General features: G+C 34.5%; 2 protein-coding genes across 2 annotated transcripts in view; one reads left to right on the plus strand and one right to left on the minus strand.

Annotated features, from left to right (window-relative positions):
• The window catches only part of LOC306861931 (uncharacterized protein), a 1,169,885-nt gene that overhangs the window by 688,759 nt on the left and 458,864 nt on the right, over positions 1-22,262 (plus strand). The gene's annotated exons all lie outside the window — the stretch shown is intronic.
• LOC306861923 (WD repeat-containing protein 7-like) overlaps positions 1-22,262 on the minus strand; it is a 137,018-nt gene that overhangs the window by 69,286 nt on the left and 45,470 nt on the right. The window contains exons 16-17 of the mRNA XM_079404410.1: positions 7,131-7,627; positions 441-526 (exon numbers count right to left, since the gene is read on the minus strand). Of these exons, the coding sequence (XP_079260536.1) occupies positions 441-526; positions 7,131-7,627 (583 nt within the window). The remainder of the gene's footprint in view (positions 1-440; positions 527-7,130; positions 7,628-22,262) is intronic.

Here is a 22,262-nt window from a genome sequence, read left to right on the forward strand (position 1 = left end):
CCAACAATTAATTAATACAACATTTCAACAATCACTAATATGTTTTTAAAATTAGCCTCCTTGGCTAAATCTGGCCGATTTTACATTGATTTTATGTATTATTAATGTGCATTGTTCCTGAAAGAAAGAAAGAAAATCAAGTATTGTGCCTTTCATGCACTATAGACATGAACAAGACTAAATCCAGAATAAATTCGGTAAATATTTGTATATTGCTCATTGTTAGTTGATGTTAGTTAATGCACTAACTAATAAGACCTTGTTGTAAACATTTTTAAAAGAAACTTTTTTTGGCAGAAAATAAAGGTATCGGAAAGAAAGAGGAGCATGAAGCGTCTGATCCTGAGAGAGTGTGAGGAGAGTTTGTTTTACAGCCAGAGCAGAGGTTTTCATGAGGGCAGACTTTCTTTTGGAGGCGAGTGCTCTGTCTTTGTAGTTACCTTGTTTGATCTGTGCTTGCAGGGCCGGGCTGGAGGCCTGTGGGGTGCTTTTTCTCGGGGTCTCAGGGGTTCCTGGTCTTGGGGGCCTGAAACACAAAAGGCCAAATGAAATATTTAACACACATCCGCAGCATAGAATTTAACATCAGACCGGTGCGGGTGTGTGTGAGTGTGTATTTATACAGGTCTGTGAGTGAGTGTGTGTGTATATAAACCCACGAATACATTCATGTCAACATGCATGTGTGTGTGAGAGAGAAAGATTATCAACAAAAACTATTATTTTTGTTAATAGTTTAGTTAATCTTACAAAGTAAATCCTGTTGGCAACAATGAAATATGTCTGTATTGTTTTACTTTAATGCTGCAGTTTCAAGTGAATCAAGAAGACCTCTTTTCCTTAACCCTTGTGCGACCTTTTGGACATTTTTGTCCTTTTCAGTTTTTTTTTTTGATAATTTTGCCTGTGTTATTACAAGCTGCATAAATGTTGGCACAGATGTGTATTTTTATTGGAGTTTTACTACATCACCGCCATTTCCTTTAATAAATCTATTTTGCACTAGGTACAAAAATAGTTCCTTTTGGACAAAAATGTCCCCATTAAAACTGATATTTTTAATCGCAGTGCCGTTTAAGTGTGAAATGATGCGATTTTTGTTAATAGGCTTTCATTCTTTTGGCAAGGCTTTGAAATTAAATTTTTTACTATTTTTTGCCAGATGGTGCCATTTTTTCAGGTTTGGTCTATAAGGGTCTATACCGCAAATACTTGCTTTATTCCGGTTTTCTGCTTCTGAATCAGAATCAGAATCAGAATGAGCTTTATTGGCCAAGTATGTTTACACATACAAGGAATTTGTTGTAGTGACAGAAGCTCCACAGTGCTGCATATTATAGAGCCAATTGGATAAATAATGCAGCTATAATTGTGTGGGTGTAGATGTCAGAGTGTGGTTTGTATGTGTGTCATAACAAAACTTGTGTGTTCTTGTAATATTTACGAGAGGAAAAACTCCCAAATCCACCCACTGTGTGCACCAGCAGAGTTTTGCTGGCATCTACTGGGGAAAATTTGATTCTGCGCTCAAACTAAATCTTACTGAAAGATCCATTTTTGAGATATCAACCTCAAATTTGGATCACAAATTGTTTAGATTTATGGCTTTGATTTTCTAGCAGGTATAGAGTTGTTTCATAAAATATATATTTGATATCAAATATTGTTCATAAATAATTTTCATAAATGTAAACCTCTATAACTTTTTTTACTTCTACAATAATAGGACAGTTTTTTGACATGGACATTTTTGTCCACTATAGACCTGTGTGTAACGTTTTTTTTCTTATTGACGCACAAGGGTTAAATATATTGGTTCTAAAAATAAAATAAAATAAAATCACCTTTGTCAGCCAAGTAAGAGCACCTTTCAATCTCAACATTTACTAATAAATTTGGAAAATTAGCCACCTTGGCTGTATCTGGTGCATTTTACATTGATTTTATATAAATAACATCCTATTAACAAGAACAAGCTAGTACAATGTAAAGGTTTCACAAACACATTTTTGAAGGATGCTAAATATTGTCTAAATGCTGTATAGTCAACACCAAACAGGGTTATTATACTTAACTAGAACTATAACCATAAAACAGATTTTGGTTAATTGAAATAAGCATTAACTGAAATAAATCAAAATATAAAACTTAAAACTTAATCTCAGCAAGTTTTCGGCAAGGCAACATTTCTAAACCTGAAATGTTATATAATTTTTTTTATTAATGAAAACAATATAGACATTTGAGAAAAATAAATAAATAAATAAACCTACTAAAACTGAACTGAAAATACAAAAATGTTAAAAATTTAACAACCCTGATGCCAAAATCCCCAAAATATTGAGATATCAGTTTTTGTTAATATTGCAAATGCTTTGGATTTTTTACTCCATATTTACTACTGGAATCAAATTAAAATAGGATGGAATAAAATAATGTTACAAAAAAAAGCAATTCATAAAAACATATAATCAAATTAGGGTGATAGAGCTTGCATTGATACATTAATTTTACAATTATAAATAAATATATATATATATATAATCAATTATAATTAAACATTAAATATTAAGATTTGTGATGAAAAGACTGAAAACCACTGAAATATATTTTTATGTATCAATGTATATATATCTGCGCACCCTAGTGTGAAGAACTCTTGTCATTTAGAGGAAGTAAAGAGAAGCTTGTCATCTCTCTCTCTCTCTCTCAGATTCAGTGTGTTTGTGTCTAATGCTCTCTCAGGTTTCCCATTCCTCTCCGCTCCACCCATCACATTCACTCTAACGAGAGCCGGAGCTCGTTAAAGCTTTCATTCCACATTCTGCTCAGAATCCAGTTTCTAAAAGCACATTTTGAGAGAAAAGATATGAAATAAACGACTTCTGACCGAGTTCAAGAAGCTGTAGGTGAGCAGTTTGAAACGTTTCACAAACTATGGAGTTAAAAGGCATCTGAAAGAAAGTCTGTCAGAGAAGTTTTAGCCGCTTTGACTGTTTTATTGGCTGTAAAAGCTTCAGAGCACACTGTAAAAGACTGTAAAACTGCAGTTTAGTGGAGACAATCCAAACATCCACAAACAGATTTTATTTCAATTCCAACATTTCTGCCGGTTTCATCCTAGGCGTGTTTAATAAGTTATTGAAAATCCCATCTTTCTGGAGCACAGCGGTGCGTTTTCACTTTCCACTGCGTAACTTTGCCCCCCAAAGAGTTCAGAAAATGAATTTAAAGAACGGCCATAAATGTGAAATTGCCTCATAAAAATGAGGGGCAAATTTTGCTCAGAGCAACACAGAGATTGAAAGATGTTCATACATGCTTTAATAACTGTTTGTAATCGAACTAATACAAACAGAAGGACTGTTTTCTTGCTTCGGCATCACATGGATAAAATTAGCACTTTAAATAGCTGTACAAAATATCAGCATTTGCAATGAAACATAGGACTAAAAAGTCTTTCAAAAACACGTTCAAAAACTGATTTATGAAAGAAATTATATTTTGCACAAAGAAAAGGAAGCATATTTTTGTACTGTAAAGATTCTTTGCATTATGACAGTTTTTATAATTATTATTTAAGCATGTTTCTCTGGAATTCTCGTTATATTATGCATAACAAATCTCAGACTTTTAATATGGTAATGTGAAGAAATAATTATTTTTATTTATTAAATTTAGTTATTAATAATTATTTAAATTATATGTAGAAAAAGGTGTTATTTTTAAGTTTAATTTATCAAATGTTTGTTTTACAGGGTGCTATAATTTTCTAAAATAAGCAAAATATAACAAAATAAGCATAATTTAAATAGTTTAAATAATGAATAAGAATATATAATATATATATATTTTTTATATATATTATATTAAATTATTATTAAATGTATTACCAATTTTCGTATCAAATAAATATTGAAATAAATATATATTTAATTTGTTATATATATATATATATATATATATATATATATATATTTTTTTTTTTTTTTTACTCTAAAATTATGAAAATCCCATAAGAATCACCATTAAAAATGACAAAAAACTGCATGTAGTATAATTATGCAAATTTCCAGAAATAATAAGTCTGTCATGAAATAACGAATGACCAACATTATTTGTACAGTGATTTTGATCACATAAAAAAACCTCAAGACTAAATCGAATGTGAAAATACGATAACTACAGTATAAATCTACCTCAAACTTTTATGAGCGCTCATTATATTGACTCCCAAAAGTTATTTGAAGGTAAAAGTGACTTTGAAAGAAATCGGTGGTGCTGCCCTTCAATCTAAACATGATCCACAAACACATTGACGGGCCGTATTGATGAGTTTCACGCGTTTCCAGCCGGCCGTCAGTTCACCTGCAGAGCACGACGCTCACATCTCTCACCTGCGGACAACGAGCGATCAGCAAACACGAGCCAGAGCTCGATACCCTTCAGTCGCCTGCACCCCGCGGGGCCATCATGACCAGAACAACAGCAGCCGTCCCCTGGGTACGAGATGAGACGCTTCACGCTCGGAGACTTTCTATCTCACTGTCCGCTCGCACCTGAACCTCCATCCAACCCCTGAGAGCCCAGGAAAATTAAAGCCCCCAGATACGCAAAAGAAAACACAGGTAAACAATAGAAACAGCGGGTTGAGCTTCTCTTGCTGATTCTCCGTCCGCTGCTTCAAGGTTGTTTTCTTTCTTTGTACAGTTTTTATTTGCTGTGATGTATCTGTGTGCATGAGACATCTGAAAGACTACAGCGCTCTGTTCTTTTGCTCTGTGATGCTGGTTTGGTTCCCATCTAAAACATGTTTTACAGCTGGCTTTACCATCCCATCCTAGGTCATCTGATCACATCTGGTCATCTAAAATACTTTTACATGATATTTACATGATATTAACACGCAACCAAAACACGCCTGGTCCCATCTAGCACTTTCAAAGACAGTTTAAAGTATCACATTTATATTTTACGATTATATTTTATGATGCTATATACATTTTTATTATATACATGCATATACATATACACATATATACACATATATATATATATATATATATATATATTTTAGTGGTGTCAAAATTAGCGCGTTAACGCATGCTATTAATTATTTTCAGATTAACGCGTTAAAAATATTAACGCAAAATAACGCAGGGGCGGGGCTAGGGTTGGCCACCTCATTCGTAACTGCTGCCTCTGTCTCTTTTTTTCTTGCAAAGGATTGCGTTTATTTAGATGCAGAATATCTTTATGACCACATCAAACGGGAGAAGTTTCAGACACGTGCTCTATACGTCGCCTCCACGCCAGACGCGAGTCAAACAAGCGCGTAAAAGATACTGTGCTCGTAGCGCGCACTCTTCAAATACACGCACATAGGTGCCGGTGCGCGCTGTAGCCTATATCATTTCATATCATACAGCGAAAGAAACTACGTGCATGCAATGTCGTAGTTATGCCGTCAGTTCAGGCATGAAGTTACCAAAAAGGCGATTAAAGCTGCCTTAAACTGTGTGCATGCATGCAATAGCCTATGTTATATATGCGTCACATTTAAGTACATGTCTCTGAAATGGTTTTAAAAACTGTCCTGAGGAACCCTAGCACTGTCTCCCTCATCTAAAATACCCAATTCAACTCATCCGCTCATTAGTTGAGACTTTCAGACCTGAAGTGAGTCAGAAAATGTAAAGAGATTTGTGAGAAAATAAGATGCATGTCAGATCCCCATCACCTTCAGCAGCAGCAGCTTTTAAAGCAATAGCAGGCAAATAAATTAATAACCAGCTGCTGTGATGTCTATTAATCCAAGAACAAAAGAAAAAATGAGCAAATCAATAACTTTTATAGTTTTAAGGGGTTCATCTATATTTAGAATTTAGTGTTTGGTAAGTATTAATTTTCTGTATATTTCTGCTGAAGGGCACAGGTAGCTAAATATGTCATTTATTATAATGGGTTCATGTGAAGATTGTTTTAAGTTCACTTAAATTAGACGTTAAGTCTAATAAACGTTAAAATTGATAGCTCTCAATTATACTGTAATGCTGAATGGCTGCAGTAATGGTTAAATATTCAGGGAGCAAATTTTTTTTTTTATAGAGACATCAGTAGTATTGATATCAGTGATGCTGGCCTTCAATCATAAAAAAGATACCATTAAAGAAATATTAAAAATATACTGTCTTTATGTTGTTTGTACATTGTACATTTGAAGATTGTTTATTTAAAAACTTGAATGTTAGGTGGGGTTAAGCGTGATTAATCACGATTAATTTTAGAAAAATGTGTGATTAATTAGTTAATTTTTTTAATCGATTGACAGCACTAATATATATATATATATATATTAGTGCTGTCAAACGATTAATCGCATTCAAAATAAAAGTTCTTGTTTACATAATGTGTGTGTATTTATTATGTATATATAAAATATTTACATGTAATTACATGCATATATGTACATTCATATAATTTATATACATAATAAATATACAGAGTACTAGGGCTGGGAAAATAAATTGATGCATCGCAAATCGATAAATGATTCGGCATCGATTCTGAGATTTTCCAAATGCATGGCGATTCTTTCTCGAGTCGATTCTGAGGTTAGTTTTGAACAGCAGATGGCGCTGCATGCTTTAGAAACAGACGTACTCTGCTTGTTTCCAAATCCTTACACACACTTCAACCTAAAAGACAACCTTTCATAAAATCAGCTGAAGGCACAAGCAGCGCTCTTCTTCATGAGCATTTGAGTGTGTGGATAAAAACTAGATTAGAGTGCCATCTGCTGTTAAAATCTAAGCTCAGAATCGATTCCAGTGGAATCGCAATGCAGTCTGAAAATCCACAAATCGATTTATTGTCCCAGCCCTACACAGTACAGACACATATATTATGTAAAAACTTTTATTTTGGATGCGATTAATCGCGATTAATCATTCCACAGCACTACGTAATATCCAAATGATTTTTGGCATAAAAGAAAAATGGACAATTTTGACCCATACAATGTATTGTTGGCTATTGCTACAAATATACCCATGCTACTATTGACTGCTTTTGTGCTGCAGGGACACAGATGTGATTATGCTCCTATGTGAGTGTTTGAGTGTCTTCACCTGGCTGGTGCTTTCTTCATGTGCTCCCCGATGAAGGTGGCGTTGGTCATGCCCATCAGCGTGTTGGCCAACGAGATGACGGAGAGCAGGTGCTGCGTGGTCACAGCTCTGGAGACGCCATACGTGCCTTTGCCCACGATCTCGGAGACGGACAGCTTGCGGCCCTCGGCGCATCCTTTGGCCAGCTGCCGGAGCAGCGAGTCTTTGAAGGTGGGCAGCATGAGCGACATGTGTCCTCCGCGGGAGATCAGGCCGAAGGAGACGGGTGTGTGCGGGCGGAGCATGCCCAGCCGACTCAGACAGACCTCGTCCAGCTCTCCGTTCAGACCCCAGGCGTGCAGGCAGGACATGAAGAGTTTGGCCGTGTCCATGGTCAGATTATACTCCAGCAGACTCAGAGACTTGGACTTCTCCTCGCGCCGCCGCTGCTCCTCCTCCTCCTCCTCGTCTTCATCCAGCAGGTGCTCCTTGATGTTTTCTTTAATGGTCTCTTTCACCTGTGACATGAGATAAACAATAACATCTTAAACTAAAAATCTGAATGCAAAAAATAATATTTTATAAAATAAGTAAATACAATTAAATAAAAGTAAATAGAAATTAGGGGTGTAACGGTAAAATTTAACCATACGGTTCTCCGCAGGCAAATATTAATCTCTCTTTGAAGTATTGTGTTTGAATGGACAAATTCACAAAAAAAAAACCTGGTTAGTATCCAAGCAGACATATCTGGATCAGTGCATTCCCTTAAAGTGACAGCACTTTCTTAATATTAATCAAACAACAACAACGAAATCACTCACTGCTCGACTGAATAACTTTAATAAAGATTAATATTTGATTTATACAGTCAAATATGAATGTTATTTTACATTTGATTACTTTATTCAAATTCTGTACCTAAAAACTAATGTTAGACCTAAAAAAAAAAACTGAAAATCCCTGTTTATTAGGGCCCAAGCCAGTAAGGCGCAGGGCCCTATTGTTCTTCTAAGGATTATTATTAGGGCCCAAGCCAGTAAGGCGCAGGGCCCTATTGTTCTTCTAAGGATTATTATTTTTAGGGCCCAAGCCAGTAAGGCGCAGGGCCCTATTGTTCCCCTAAGGATTATTATTATTTTTTTTTTTATTATTTTTTATTTCGACTATCCGGGTACTTTTGGGGGCCTTAACGTGCCCGAAAACTCTTGAAAATTGGCACGCACGTTGGAACCTGCGGCCATTAGGACGCCGCTGAGGCTGGGACCCGGGCGTGGCACAGGGGCTCTACGGCGCCCCCTGCAAAATTGTCAGAAAGCTTGATGTATAGCTCACACATACTTGCACGTATTCATATGAAACTTGGTACACATATAGAACTCATTGAGCTGAACAACTTTCACGCTGCATGTTTTAGGCTCCGCCCAACAGGAAGTCGGCTATTCAGGGCTGTTTAAAAAGCGCATGCTCTGGAATTTGATATACTCCTCTGAGGATTTCCATACGATTGCCACCAAACTCGGTGAACATGATCTCAAGACATTGGGGACGCTAAATTGCGAAGATATTTTTGATATGTCGAACGGTTTGCCCGTGGCGAGGCGATGAAGTTATGGCGAAAAATGAGACCCAGGAAATGCCTAATAACGTCCACATACATTGTATGATGTAGATCAAACTTCAGTGATTTGTTCGTTGTATGATGCCGATCGGATAGATGTGACTATTATGACTGAAAGTTATAGCGCCACCAACTGGCTGCAGGAAGTGTGTCGTTTTCAAAATGCTTTGAATTCAGCATCTTATTTTTACTCGATTTGCTTCAAACTTCACCAGAATAATGTCAAAACACGGCCGATGTAAAACTGTGAAAGGAATATTGATATCTAAAATTATGTTACCATGGCAACGTGTCAAAGTTGAAAATTCGTTTCTGGTGATTTTGAGGCAGATAACATGTTTAGAATGTCATGAAACTCAACACACATATCAGTATTAATGATAGTTAGACACTGGAAAAAGCTCATAAACGGGCGTGGAAGAGGCACTCTATAGCGCCACCTTTTGTCAAAAATGGGGGGGTTAGTTTTAGCTACAGACACCAAACTCGGTACATAAATTGTTCTTATTAATCCGGACAACTTTCTAATTTACAGTCATTAGCTACGACCAACAGGAAGTCGGCTATATTTATTTTAATGTGGGTTTTTTAAAAAAACGGGCTGTAAACAAATTAATACTCCTCCAAGCAGAAACACGGAAATCACACCAAACATTTTTTATCATGATGCCAAAATACTGAAGATGCTAAATTGCGGACGGATTTAGGATATCTTGAACGATGATTTAATGGCAATTTATTAAAGTTACAGTAAAAAATAGATTTTTTTTTTTTTTTATCTTTTAAGAGCAGCTTCCAAACACTTCATAAAAAATTACATACACAGAACAATACAGTGTGAGGATATGTGATTAATTTCATGAATTTACAATACACTATGCAGAGGAGAAAATTAAAAAACTATCAGAGAGTTGATATACTGCTTCTGAGTGAGAGCTCCTGTCACTGCATCTGAGTGAGGGGTGGGGGTGGGGTGGGCTGTGAGTGACTGTGAGTGACTGTGTGGATTGAGCCAGTGGGTGAGAGAGAGAAAGAGAGAGAGAGAGGGTCTGTTTTTTTAAATCTTTAAAAAATGCTTATAAATCATTAAAGATTTTGATAACACTTTATAATAAGGTCTCAATTCTTAACATTAGGAAATGCATTAATTAACGTGAACTAACAATGAAAAATATATTTTTACAGCATGTTAATTCTTCCATGATAGTATGAACTAACAAAGAACAATTTTTTTAAAAGCATTTATTAATCTTTTTAATGTTAGAAAAATAATCATGTTCAAAAGATAAACTTTAAAATTTAATAATATATTAACACATTTTGGAATTAATATTGATCAACATTAAATGGTATATAATTATTAATGATTATATATATAATGATAGCTACAGACACCAAACTCGGTACATAAATTGTTCTAATTAATCCGGACAACTTTCTAATTTACAGTCATTAGCTACGACCAACAGGAAGTCGGCTATATTTATTTTAATGTGGGTTTTTTTTAAAAACGGGCTGTAAACAAATTAATACTCCTCAAAGCAAAAACACGGAAATCACACCAAACATTTTTTCTCATGATGCCAAAATACTGAAGATGCTAAATTGCGGACGGATTTAGGATATCTTGAACGATGATTTAATGGCAATTTATTAAAGTTACAGTAAAAAAGAGAAAACTTTTTTTTTTTTTTTTATCTTTTAAGAACAGCTTCCAACCACTTCATAAAAAATTACATACACAGAACAATACAGTCTGAGGATATGTGATTAATTTCATGAATTTGCAATACACTATGCAGAGGAGAAAATTTAAAAACTATCAGAGAGCTGTTTCAATGCATCTGAGTGAGAGCTCCTGTCACTGCATCTGAGTGAGGGGTGGGGTGGGGTGGGCTGTGAGTGACTGTGTGAGTGACTGTGTGGATTGAGGAGCTGGGTGAGAGAGAGAAAGAGAGAGAGAGGGTCTGTTTTTTAAAATCTTAAAAAAATGCTTATAAATCATTAAAGATTTTGATAACACTTTATAATAAGGTCTCATTTCTTAACATTAGGAAATGCATTAATTAACGTGAACTAACAATGAAAAATATATTTTTACAGCATGTTAATTCTTCATTGATAGTATGAACTTACAATGAACTAGCGATGAACAAAATATTTTTAATATTAGAAAAATAGTCATGTTCAAAAAATAAAACTTTAAAATTTAAAAATATATTAACACATTTTGGAATTGATTTTGATCAACATTAAATGGTATATATTTATTAATGATGTTAACTAACAACAGTTAAATAATGTTTTTTAACATTGGTTAATTCACAAATAACATTAAATATTAACAATATATTTTTTACTTTATTCATTTGTGTTAGAAAAAATTATTCATGTTAGTTAATGGAAAAATAAATCATTAAAAAATTCTTATAAATCATTAAAACCTTTTGGTAACTATAATAATTTCTCATTTGTTAGCATTAGTAAATGCATTAACTAACATGAACTACCAATGAAAAATATATTTTCACAGAATTTAAAGTTTTATATGTTGTTCTGTGTGTGTGTGTGTTTCACAGAGTTGATGGTTTGGATTAACTCTTTAATTGCCGTATCCCTTAAAACCAAACTGCCAGAGGGTTACTGTGATGCGTGTGCTCGCTGGGCACCGTTTTATCGATGCCACCGGGGTGGCGTATGCTGACGGCTTGGGCCCGTCATCGCTGCTTGCAGCTATATTTAGGGCCCAAGCCAGTAAGGCGCAGGGCCCTATTGTTCTTCTAAGGATTATTAGGGCCCAAGCCAGTAAGGCGCAGGGCCCTATTGTTCTTCTAAGGATTATTATTAGGGCCCAAGCCAGTAAGGCGCAGGGCCCTATTGTTCCCCTAAGGATTATTATTTTTTTTTTTTTTTTTTTTTTTTTTTTTTTTTTTATTATTTTTTATTTCGACTATCCGGGTACTTTTGGGGGCCTTAACGTGCCCGAAAACTCTTGAAAATTGGCACACACATTGGAACCTGCGGCCATTAGGACGCCGCTGAGGCTGGGACCCGGGCGTGGCACAGGGGCTCTACGGCGCCCCCTGCAAAATTGTCAGAAAGCTTGATGTATAGCTCACACATACTTGCACGTATTCATATGAAACTCGGTACACATATAGAACTCATTGAGCTGAACAACTTTCACGCAGCATGTCTTAGGCTCCGCCCAACAGGAAGTCGGCTATTCAGGGCTGTTTAAAAAGCGCATGCTCTGGAATTTGATATAGTCCTCTGAGGATTTCCATACGATTGCCACCAAACTCGGTGAACATGATCTCAAGACATTGGGGACGCTAAATTGCGAAGATATTTTTGATATGTCGAACGGTTTGCCCGTGGCGAGGCGATGAAGTTATGGCGAAAAATGAGACCCAGGAAATGCGTAATAACGTCCACATACATTGTATGATGCAGATCAAACTTCAGTGATTTGTTCGTTGTATGATGCCGATCGGATAGATGTGACTATTATGACTGAAAGTTATAGCGCCACCAACTGGCTGCAGGAAGTGTGTCGTTTTCAAAATGCTTTGAATTCAGCATCTTATTTTTACTCGATTTGCTTCAAACTTCACCAGAATAATGTCAAAACACGGCCGATGTAAAACTGTGAAAGGAATATTGATATCTAAAATTATGTTACCATGGCAACGTGTCAAAGTTGAAAATTCGTTTCTGGTGATTTTGAGGCAGATAACATGTTTAGAATGTCATGAAACTCAACACACATATCAGTATTAATGATAGTTAGACACTGGAAAAAGCTCATAAACGGGCGTGGAAGAGGCACTCTATAGCGCCACCTTTTGTCAAAAATGGGGGGGTTAGTTTTAGCTACAGACACCAAACTCGGTACATAAATTGTTCTTATTAATCCGGACAACTTTCTAATTTACAGTCATTAGCTACGACCAACAGGAAGTCGGCTATATTTATTTTAATGTGGGTTTTTTAAAAAAACGGGCTGTAAACAAATTAATACTCCTCCAAGCAGAAACACGGAAATCACACCAAACATTTTTTATCATGATGCCAAAATACTGAAGATGCTAAATTGCGGACGGATTTAGGATATCTTGAACGATGATTTAATGGCAATTTATTAAAGTTACAGTAAAAAAGATAATTTTTTTTTTTTTTTATCTTTTAAGAGCAGCTTCCAAACACTTCATAAAAAATTACATACACAGAACAATACAGTCTGAGGATATGTGATTAATTTCATGAATTTACAATACACTATGCTTAGGAGAAAATTTAAAAACTATCAGAGAGCTCTTAGACTGCTTCTGAGTGAGAGATCCCTGTCAGCCTGCAGCTGAGTGAGGGGTGGGGTGGGGTGGGGTGTGAGTGACTGTGTGAGTGACTGTGTGGATTGAGGAGCTGGGTGAGAGAGAGAAAGAGAGAGAGGGTCTGTTTTTTAAAATCTTTAAAAAATGCTTATAAATCATTAAATAAGGTCTCAATTCTTAACATTAGGAAATGCATTAATTAACGTGAACTAACAATGAAAAATATATTTTTACATCATGTTAATTCTTCCATGATAGTATGAACTAACAAAGAACAATTTTTTTAAAGCATTTATTAATCTTTTTAATGTTAGAAAAATAGTCATGTTCAAAAGATAAACTTTCAAATGTAATAATATATTAACACATTTTGGAATTAATATTGATCAACATTAAATGGTATATAATTATTAATGATTATATATATATATATATATATATATAATGATAGCTACAGACACCAAACTCGGTACATAAATTGTTCTTATTAATCCGGACAACTTTCTAATTTACAGTCATTAGCTACGACCAACAGGAAGTCGGCTATATTTATTTTAATGTGGGTTTTTTTTTTAAACGGGCTGTAAACAAATTCATACTCCTCCAAACAGAAACACGGAAATCACACCAAACATTTTTTCTCATGATGCCAAAATACTGATGATGCTAAATTGCGGACGGATTTAGGATATCTTGAACGATGATTTAATGGAAATTTATTAAAGTTACAGTAAACAAGAAAAAACATTTTTTTTTTATCTTTTAAGAGCAGCTTCCAAACACTTCATAAAAAATTACATACACAGAACAATACAGTCTGAGGTTATGGGATTAATTTCATGAATTTACAATACACTATGCGGAGGAGAAAATTTAAAAACTATCAGAGCTGCTTTTGAGTGAGAGCTCCCTGCCAGCCTGCCTCTGAGTGAGAGCTCCCTGTCACTGCTGCTGAGTGAGGGGTGGGGGTGGGCTGTGAGTGACTGTGTGAGTGACTGTGTGGATTGAGTGTGGATTGAGGCAGTGGGTGAGAGAGAGAAAGAGAGAGAGGGTCTGTTTTTTAAAATCTTAAAAAAATGCTTATAAATCATTAAAGATTTTGATAACACTTTATAATAAGGTCTCATTTCTTAACATTAGGAAATGCATTAATTAACGTGAACTAACAATGAAAAATATATTTTTACAGCATGTTAATTCTTCCATGATAGTATGAAATAACAAAGAGCAATTTTTTTTAAAGCATTTATTAATCTTTTTAATGTTAGAAAAATAGTCATGTTCAAAAGATAAACTTTAAAATTTAATAATATATTAACACATTTTGGAATTAATATTGATCAACATTAAATGGTATATAATTATTAATTTGTATATATATATATATATATATATGATAGCTACAGACACCAAACTCGGTATATAAATTGTTCTTATTAATCCGGACAACTTTCTAATTTACAGTCATTAGCTACGACCAACAGGAAGTCGGCTATATTTATTTTAATGTGTGTTTTTTTTTTTTAAACGGGCTGTAAACAAATTCATACTCCTCCAATCAGAAACACGGAAATCACACCAAACATTTTTTGTCATGATGCCAAAATACTGATGATGCTAAATTGCGGACGGATTTAGGATATCTTGAACGATGATTTAATGGCAATTTATTAAAGTTACAGTAAAAAAGAACACTTTTTTTTTTTATCTTTTAAGAGCAGCTTCCAAACACTTCATAAAAAATTACATACACAGAACAATACAGTCTCAGGATATGTGATTATTTCATGAATTTACAATACACTATGGCGAAAAGAAAATTTTCAAACTTATCAGAGTTCTCCTGTCTCTGTGCTTCTAATGTGTGCGGTGGGTGACTGGGTGGGTGACTGACTGTGTGAGTTTAGTGAGTGTGGAGGGGGAGGGGGAGAGAAAGAGAGAGAGAGAGAGGGTCTGTTTAAACTTCTCAATAAAATCCTTAAAAAATGCTTATAAAGCATTAAAGGTTTTGATAACACTTTATAATAAGGTCTCATTTCTTAACATTAGGAAATGCATTAATTAACGTGAACTAACAATGAAAAATATATTTTTACAGCATGTTAATTCTTCCAGGATAGTATGAACTAACAAAGAACAATTTTTTTTTAAAGCATTTATTAATCTTTTTAATGTTAGAAAAATAGTCATGTTCAAAAGATAAACTTTAAAATTTAATAATATATTAACACATTTTGGAATTAATATTGAACAACATTAAATGGTATATAATTATTAATGTTTATATATATATATATATAATGATAGCTACAGACACCAAACTCGGTACATAAATTGTTCTTATTAATCCGGACAACTTTCTAATTTACAGTCATTAGCTACGACCAACAGGAAGTCGGCTATATTTATTTTAATGTGGGTTTTTTTTAAACAGGCTGTAAACAAATTCATACTCCTTCAAGCAGAAACACAGAAATCACACCAAACATTTTTTCTCATGATGCCAAAATACTGAAGATGCTAAATTGTGGACGGATTTAGGATATCTTGAACGATGATTTAATGGCAATTTATTAAAGTTACAGAAAAAAGAGAACTTTTTTTTTTTTATCTTTTAAGAGCAGCTTCCAAACACTTCATAAAAAATTACATACACAGAACAATACAGTCTGAGGATATGTGATTAATTTCATGAATTTACAATACACTATGGAGAGGAGAAAATTTAAAACTTATCAGAGTTCTCCTGTCACTGCTTCTAATGTGTGCGGTGGGTGACTGGGTGAGTGACTGACTGTGTGAGTTCAGTGAGTGTGGAGGGGGAGAGAGAGAGAGAGAGAGGGTCTGTTTAAACTTCTCAATAAAATCCTTAAAAAATGCTTATAAAGCATTAAAGGTTTTGATAACACTTTATAATTAAGTCTCATTTGTTAACAGTAGGGAATGCATTAATTAACATGAACTAACAATGAAAAATATATATTTTACAGCATGTTAATTCTTCATTGATAGTATGAACTTACAATGAACTAACAATGAACAAAATATTTTTAATATTAGAAAAATAGTCATGTTCAAAAGATAAAACTTTAAAATGTAATAATATATTAACACATTTTGGAATTGATTTTGATCAACATTAAATGGTATATATTTATTAATGATGTAAATTAACAACAGTTAAATAATGTTGTTTTTTAACATTGGTTAATTCACAAATAACATTAAATATTAACAATATATTTTTTACTTTATTCATTTGTGTTAGAAAAAAATATTCATGTTAGTTAATGGAAAAATAAATCATTAAAACCTTTGGTAACTATAATAATTTCTCATTTGTTAGCATTAGTAAATGCATTAACTAACATCAACTACCAATGAAAAATATATTTTCACAGAATTTAAAGTTTTATATGTTGTTCTGTGTGTGTGTGTGTTTCACAGAGTTGATGGTTTGGATTAACCCTTTAATTGCCGTATCCCTTAAAACCAAACTGCCAGAGGGTTACTGTAATGCTTGTGCTCGCTGGGCACCGTTTTATCGATGCCACCGGGGTGGCGTATGCTGACGGCTTGGGCCCGTCATCGCTGCTCGCAGCTATATTCTAAGGATTATTATTTTTATTTTTTTTATTTTTTATTTCGACTATCCGGGCACTTTTGGGGGCCTTAACGTGCCCGAAAACTCTTGAAAATTGGCACGCACGTTGGAACCTGCGGCCATTAGGACGCCGCTGAGGCTGGGACCCGGGCGTGGCACAGGGGCTCTACGGCGCCCCCTGGAAAATTGTCAGAAAGCTTGATGTATAGCTCACACATACTTGCACGTATTCATATGAAACTCGGTACACATATAGAACTCATTGAGCTGAACAACTTCCGCGCAGCATGTCATAGGCTCCGCCCAACAGGAAGTCGGCTATTCAGGGCTGTTTGAAAAGCGCATGCTCTGGAATTTGATATACTCCTCTGAGGATTTCCATACAATTGCCACCAAACTCGGTGAACATGATCTCAAGACATTGGGGACGCTAAATTGCGAAGATATTTTTGATATGTCGAACGGTTTGCCCTTGGCGAGGCGATGAAGTTATGGCGAAAAATGAGACCCAGGAAATGCCTAATAACGTCCACATACATTGTATGATGTAGATCAAACTTCAGTGATTTGTTCGTTGTATGATGCCGATCGGATAGATGTGACTATAATGACTGAAAGTTATAGCGCCACCAACTGGCTGCAGGAAGTGTGTCGTTTTCAAAATGCTTTGAATTCAGCATCTTCTTTTTACTCTATTTGCTTCAAACTTCACCAGAATAATGTCAAAACATGGCCGATGTAAAACTGTGAAGGGAATATTGATATCTAAAATTATGTTGCCATGGCAACGTGTCAAAGTTGAAAATTCGTTTCTGGTGATTTTGAGGCAGATAACATGTTTAGAATGTCATGAAACTCAACACACATATCAGTATTAATGATAGTTAGACACTGGAAAAAGCTCATAAACGGGCGTGGAAGAGGCACTCTATAGCGCCACCTTTTGTCAAAAATGGGGGGGTTAGTTTTAGCTACAGACACCAAACTCGGTACATAAATTGTTCTAATTAATCCGGACAACTTTCTAATTTACAGTCATTAGCTACGACCAACAGGAAGTCGGCTATATTTATTTTAATGTGGGTTTTTTTTAAAAACGGGCTGTAAACAAATTAATACTCCTCCAAGCAGAAACACGGAAATCACACCAAACATTTTTTATCATGATGCCAAAATACTGAAGATGCTAAATTGCGGACGGATTTAGGATATCTTGAACGATGATTTAATGGCAATTTATTAAAGTTACAGTAAAAAAGATCATTTTTTTTTTTTTTTTATCTTTTAAGAGCAGCTTCCAAACACTTCATAAAAAATTACACACACAGAACAATACAGTCTGAGGATATGTGATTAATTTCATGAATTTACAATACACTATGCAGAGGAGAAAATTTGAAAACTATCAGAGAGTTAGACTTAGACTGCTTCTGAGTGAGAGATCCCTGTCAGCCTGCAGCTGAGTGAGGGGTGGGGGTGGGGGTGGGGTGTGAGTGACTGTGTGAGTGACTGTGTGGATTGAGCCAGTGGGTGAGAGAGAGAAAGAGAGAGAGAGGGTCTGTTTTTTAAAATCTTTAAAAAATGCTTATAAATCATTAAAGATTTTGATAACACTTTATAATAAGGTCTCAATTCTTAACATTAGGAAATGCATTAATTAACGTGAACTAACAATGAAAAATATATTTTTACAGCATGTTAATTCTTCCATGATAGTATGAACTAACAAAGAACAATTTTTTTAAAGCATTTATTAATCTTTTTAATGTTAGAAAATTAGTCATGTTCAAAAGATAAACTTTAAAATGTAATAATATATAAACACATTTTGGAATTAATATTGATCAACATTAAATGGTATATAATTATTAATGATTATATATATATATATATATATAATGATAGCTACAGACACCAAACTCGGTACATAAATTGTTCTTATTAATCCGGACAACTTTCTAATTTACAGTCATTAGCTACGACCAACAGGAAATCGGCTATTTTTTTTTTTTATGTGTTTTTTTTTTTTTTAAACGGGCTGTAAACAAATTCATACTCCTTCAAGCAGAAACCAAAAATTCACACCAAACATTTTTTCACATGCTTCCAAGATACTGAAGATGCTACATTGCGGACTGATTTAGGATATCTTGAACGGTGATTTAATGGCAATTTATTAAAGTTACAGTAAAAAAGAACACTTTTTTTTTTATCTTTAAAGAGCAGCTTCCAAACACTTCATAAAAAATTACATACACAGAACAAGACAGTCTGAGATATGTGATTAATTTCATGAATTTACAATACACTATGGAGAGCAGAAAATTAAAACTATCAGAGATCTCCTGTCACTGTGCTCCTAATGTGTGCGGTAGGTGACTGGGTGGGTGACTGACTGTGTGAGTTCAGTGAGTGTGGAGGGGGAGAGAGAGAGAGAGAGAGAGAGAGAGAGAGGGTCTGTTTAAACTTCTCAATAAAATCCTTAAAAAATGCTTATAAAGCATTAAAGGTTTTGATAACACTTTATAATTAAGTCTCTTTTGTTAACAGTAGGGAATGCATTAATTAACATGAACTAACAATGAAAAATATATTTTTTACAGCATGTTAATTCTTCATTGATAGTATGAACTTACAACGAACTAACAATGAACAAAATATTTTTAATATTAGAAAAATAGTCATGTTCAAAAGATAAAACTTTAAAATGTAATAATATATTAACACATTTTGGAATTGATTTTGATAAACATTAAATGGTATATATTTATTAATGATGTAAATTAACAACAGTTAAATAATGTTGTTTTTAACATTGGTTAATTCACAAATAACATTAAATATTAACAATATATGTTTTACTTTATTCATTTGTGTTAGAATAAATTATTCATGTTAGTTAATGGAAAAATAAATCATTAAAAAATGCTTATAAATCATTAAAACCTTTGGTAACTATAATAATTTCTCATTTGTTAGCATTAGTAAATGCATTAACTAACATCAACTACCAATGAAAAATATATTTTCACAGAATTTAAAGTTTTATATGTTGTTCTGTGTGTGTGTGTTTCACAGAGTTGATGGTTTGGAATAACCCTTTAATTGCCGTATCCCTTAAAACCAAACTGCCAGAGGGTTACTGTGATGCTTGTGCTCGCTGGGCACCGTTTTATCGATGCCACCGGGGTGGCGTATGCTGACGGCTTGGGCCCGTCATCGCTGCTCGCAGCTATATTTTTTTTTATTATTTTTTATTTCGACTATCCGGGTACTTTTGGGGGCCTTAACGTGCCCGAAAACTCTTGAAAATTGGCACACACATTGGAACCTGCGGCCATTAGGACGCCGCTGAGGCTGGGACCCGGGCGTGGCACAGGGGCTCTACGGCGCCCCCTGCAAAATTGTCAGAAAGCTTGATGTATAGCTCACACATACTTGCACGTATTCATATGAAACTCGGTACACATATAGAACTCATTGAGCTGAACAACTTCCGCACAGCATGTTTTAGGCTCCGCCCAACAGGAAGTCGGCTATTCAGGGCTGTTTAAAAAGCGCATGCTCTGGAATTTGATATACTCCTCTGAGGATTTCCATACGATTGCCACCAAACTCGGTGAACATGATCTCAAGACATTGGGGACGCTAAATTGCGAAGATATTTTTGATATGTCGAACGGTTTGCCCGTGGCGAGGCGATGAAGTTATGGCGAAAAATGAGACACAGGAAATGCCTAATAACGTCCACATACATTGTATGATGTAGATCAAACTTCATTGATTTGTTCGTTGTATGATGCCGATCGGATAGATGTGACTATTATGACTGAAAGTTATAGCGCCACCAACTGGCTGCAGGAAGTGTGTCGTTTTCAAAATGCTTTGAATTCAGCATCTTATTTTTACTCGATTTGCTTCAAACTTCACCAGAATAATGTCAAAACACGGCCGATGTAAAACTGTGAAGGGAATATTGATATCTAAAATTATGTTACCATGGCAACGTGTCAAAGTTGAAAATTCGTTTCTGGTGATTTTGAGGCAGATAACATGTTTAGAATGTCATGAAACTCAACACACATAGCAGTATTAATGATAGTTAGACACTGGAAAAAGCTCATAAACGGGCGTGGAAGAGACACTCTATAGCGCCACCTTTTGTCAAAAATGGGGGGGTTAGTTTTAGCTACAGACACCAAACTCGGTACATAAATTGTTCTTATTAATCCGGACAACTTTCTAATTTACAGTCATTAGCTACGACCAACAGGAAGTCGGCATTATTTATTTTAATGTGGGTTTTTTTTAAAAACGGGCTGTAAACAAATTAATACTCCTCCAAGCAAAAACAAGGAAATCACACCAAACATTTTTTATCATGATGCCAAAATACTGAAGATGCTAAATTGCGGACGGATTTAGGATATCTTGAACGATGATTTAATGGCAATTTATTAAAGTTACAGTAAAAAAGAGATTTTTTTTTTTTTTAATCTTTTAAGAGCAGCTTTCAAACACTTCATAAAAAATTACATACACAGAACAATACAGTCTGAGGATATGTGATTAATTTCATGAATTTACAATACACTATGCTTAGGAGAAAATTTAAAAACTATCAGAAAGCTGTTAGACTGCTGAGTGAGAGATCCCTGTCACTGCAGCTGAGTGAGGGGTGGGGGTGGGGTGGGGTGTGAGTGACTGTGTGAGTGACTGTGTGGATTGAGCCAGTGGGTGAGAGAGAGAAAGAGAGAGAGAGGGTCTGTTTTTTAAAATCTTTAAAAAATGCTTATAAATCATTAAATAAGGTCTCAATTCTTAACATTAGGAAATGCATTAATTAACGTGAACTAACAATGAAAAATATATTTTTACAGCATGTTAATTCTTCCATGATAGTATGAACTAACAAAGAACAATTTTTTTAAAGCATTTATTAATCTTTTTAATGTTAGAAAAATAGTCATGTTCAAAAGATAAACTTTAAAATGTAATAATATATTAACACATTTTGGAATTAATATTGATCAACATTAAATGGTATATAATTATTAATGTTTATATATATATATAATGATAGCTACAGACACCAAACTCGGTACATAAATTGTTCTTATTAATCCGGACAACTTTCTAATTTACAGTCATTAGCTACGACCAACAGGAAGTCGGCTATATTTATTTTAATGTGGGTTTTGTTTTTAAACAGGCTGTAAACAAATTCATACTCCTCCAAACAGAAACACGTAAATCACACCAAACATTTTTTCTTATGATGCCAAAATACTGAAGATGCTAAATTGCGGACGGATTTAGGATATCTTGAACGATGATTTAATGGCAATTTATTAAAATTACAGTAAAAAAGAGAACTTTTCTTTTCTTTTTTTTCTTTTAAGAGCAGCTTCCAAACACTTTATAAAAAATTACATACACAGAACAATACAGTCTGAGGATATGTGATTAATTTCATGAATTTACAATACACTATGCGGAGGAGAAAATTTAAAAACTATCAGAGTTCTCCTGTCTCTGTGCTTCTAATGTGTGCGGTGGGTGACTGGGTGGGTGACTGACTGTGTGAGTTCAGT

This window comes from Barbus barbus (assembly GCF_936440315.1).
Source record: "Barbus barbus genome assembly, chromosome: 43".
Taxonomy (NCBI): domain Eukaryota; kingdom Metazoa; phylum Chordata; class Actinopteri; order Cypriniformes; family Cyprinidae; genus Barbus; species Barbus barbus.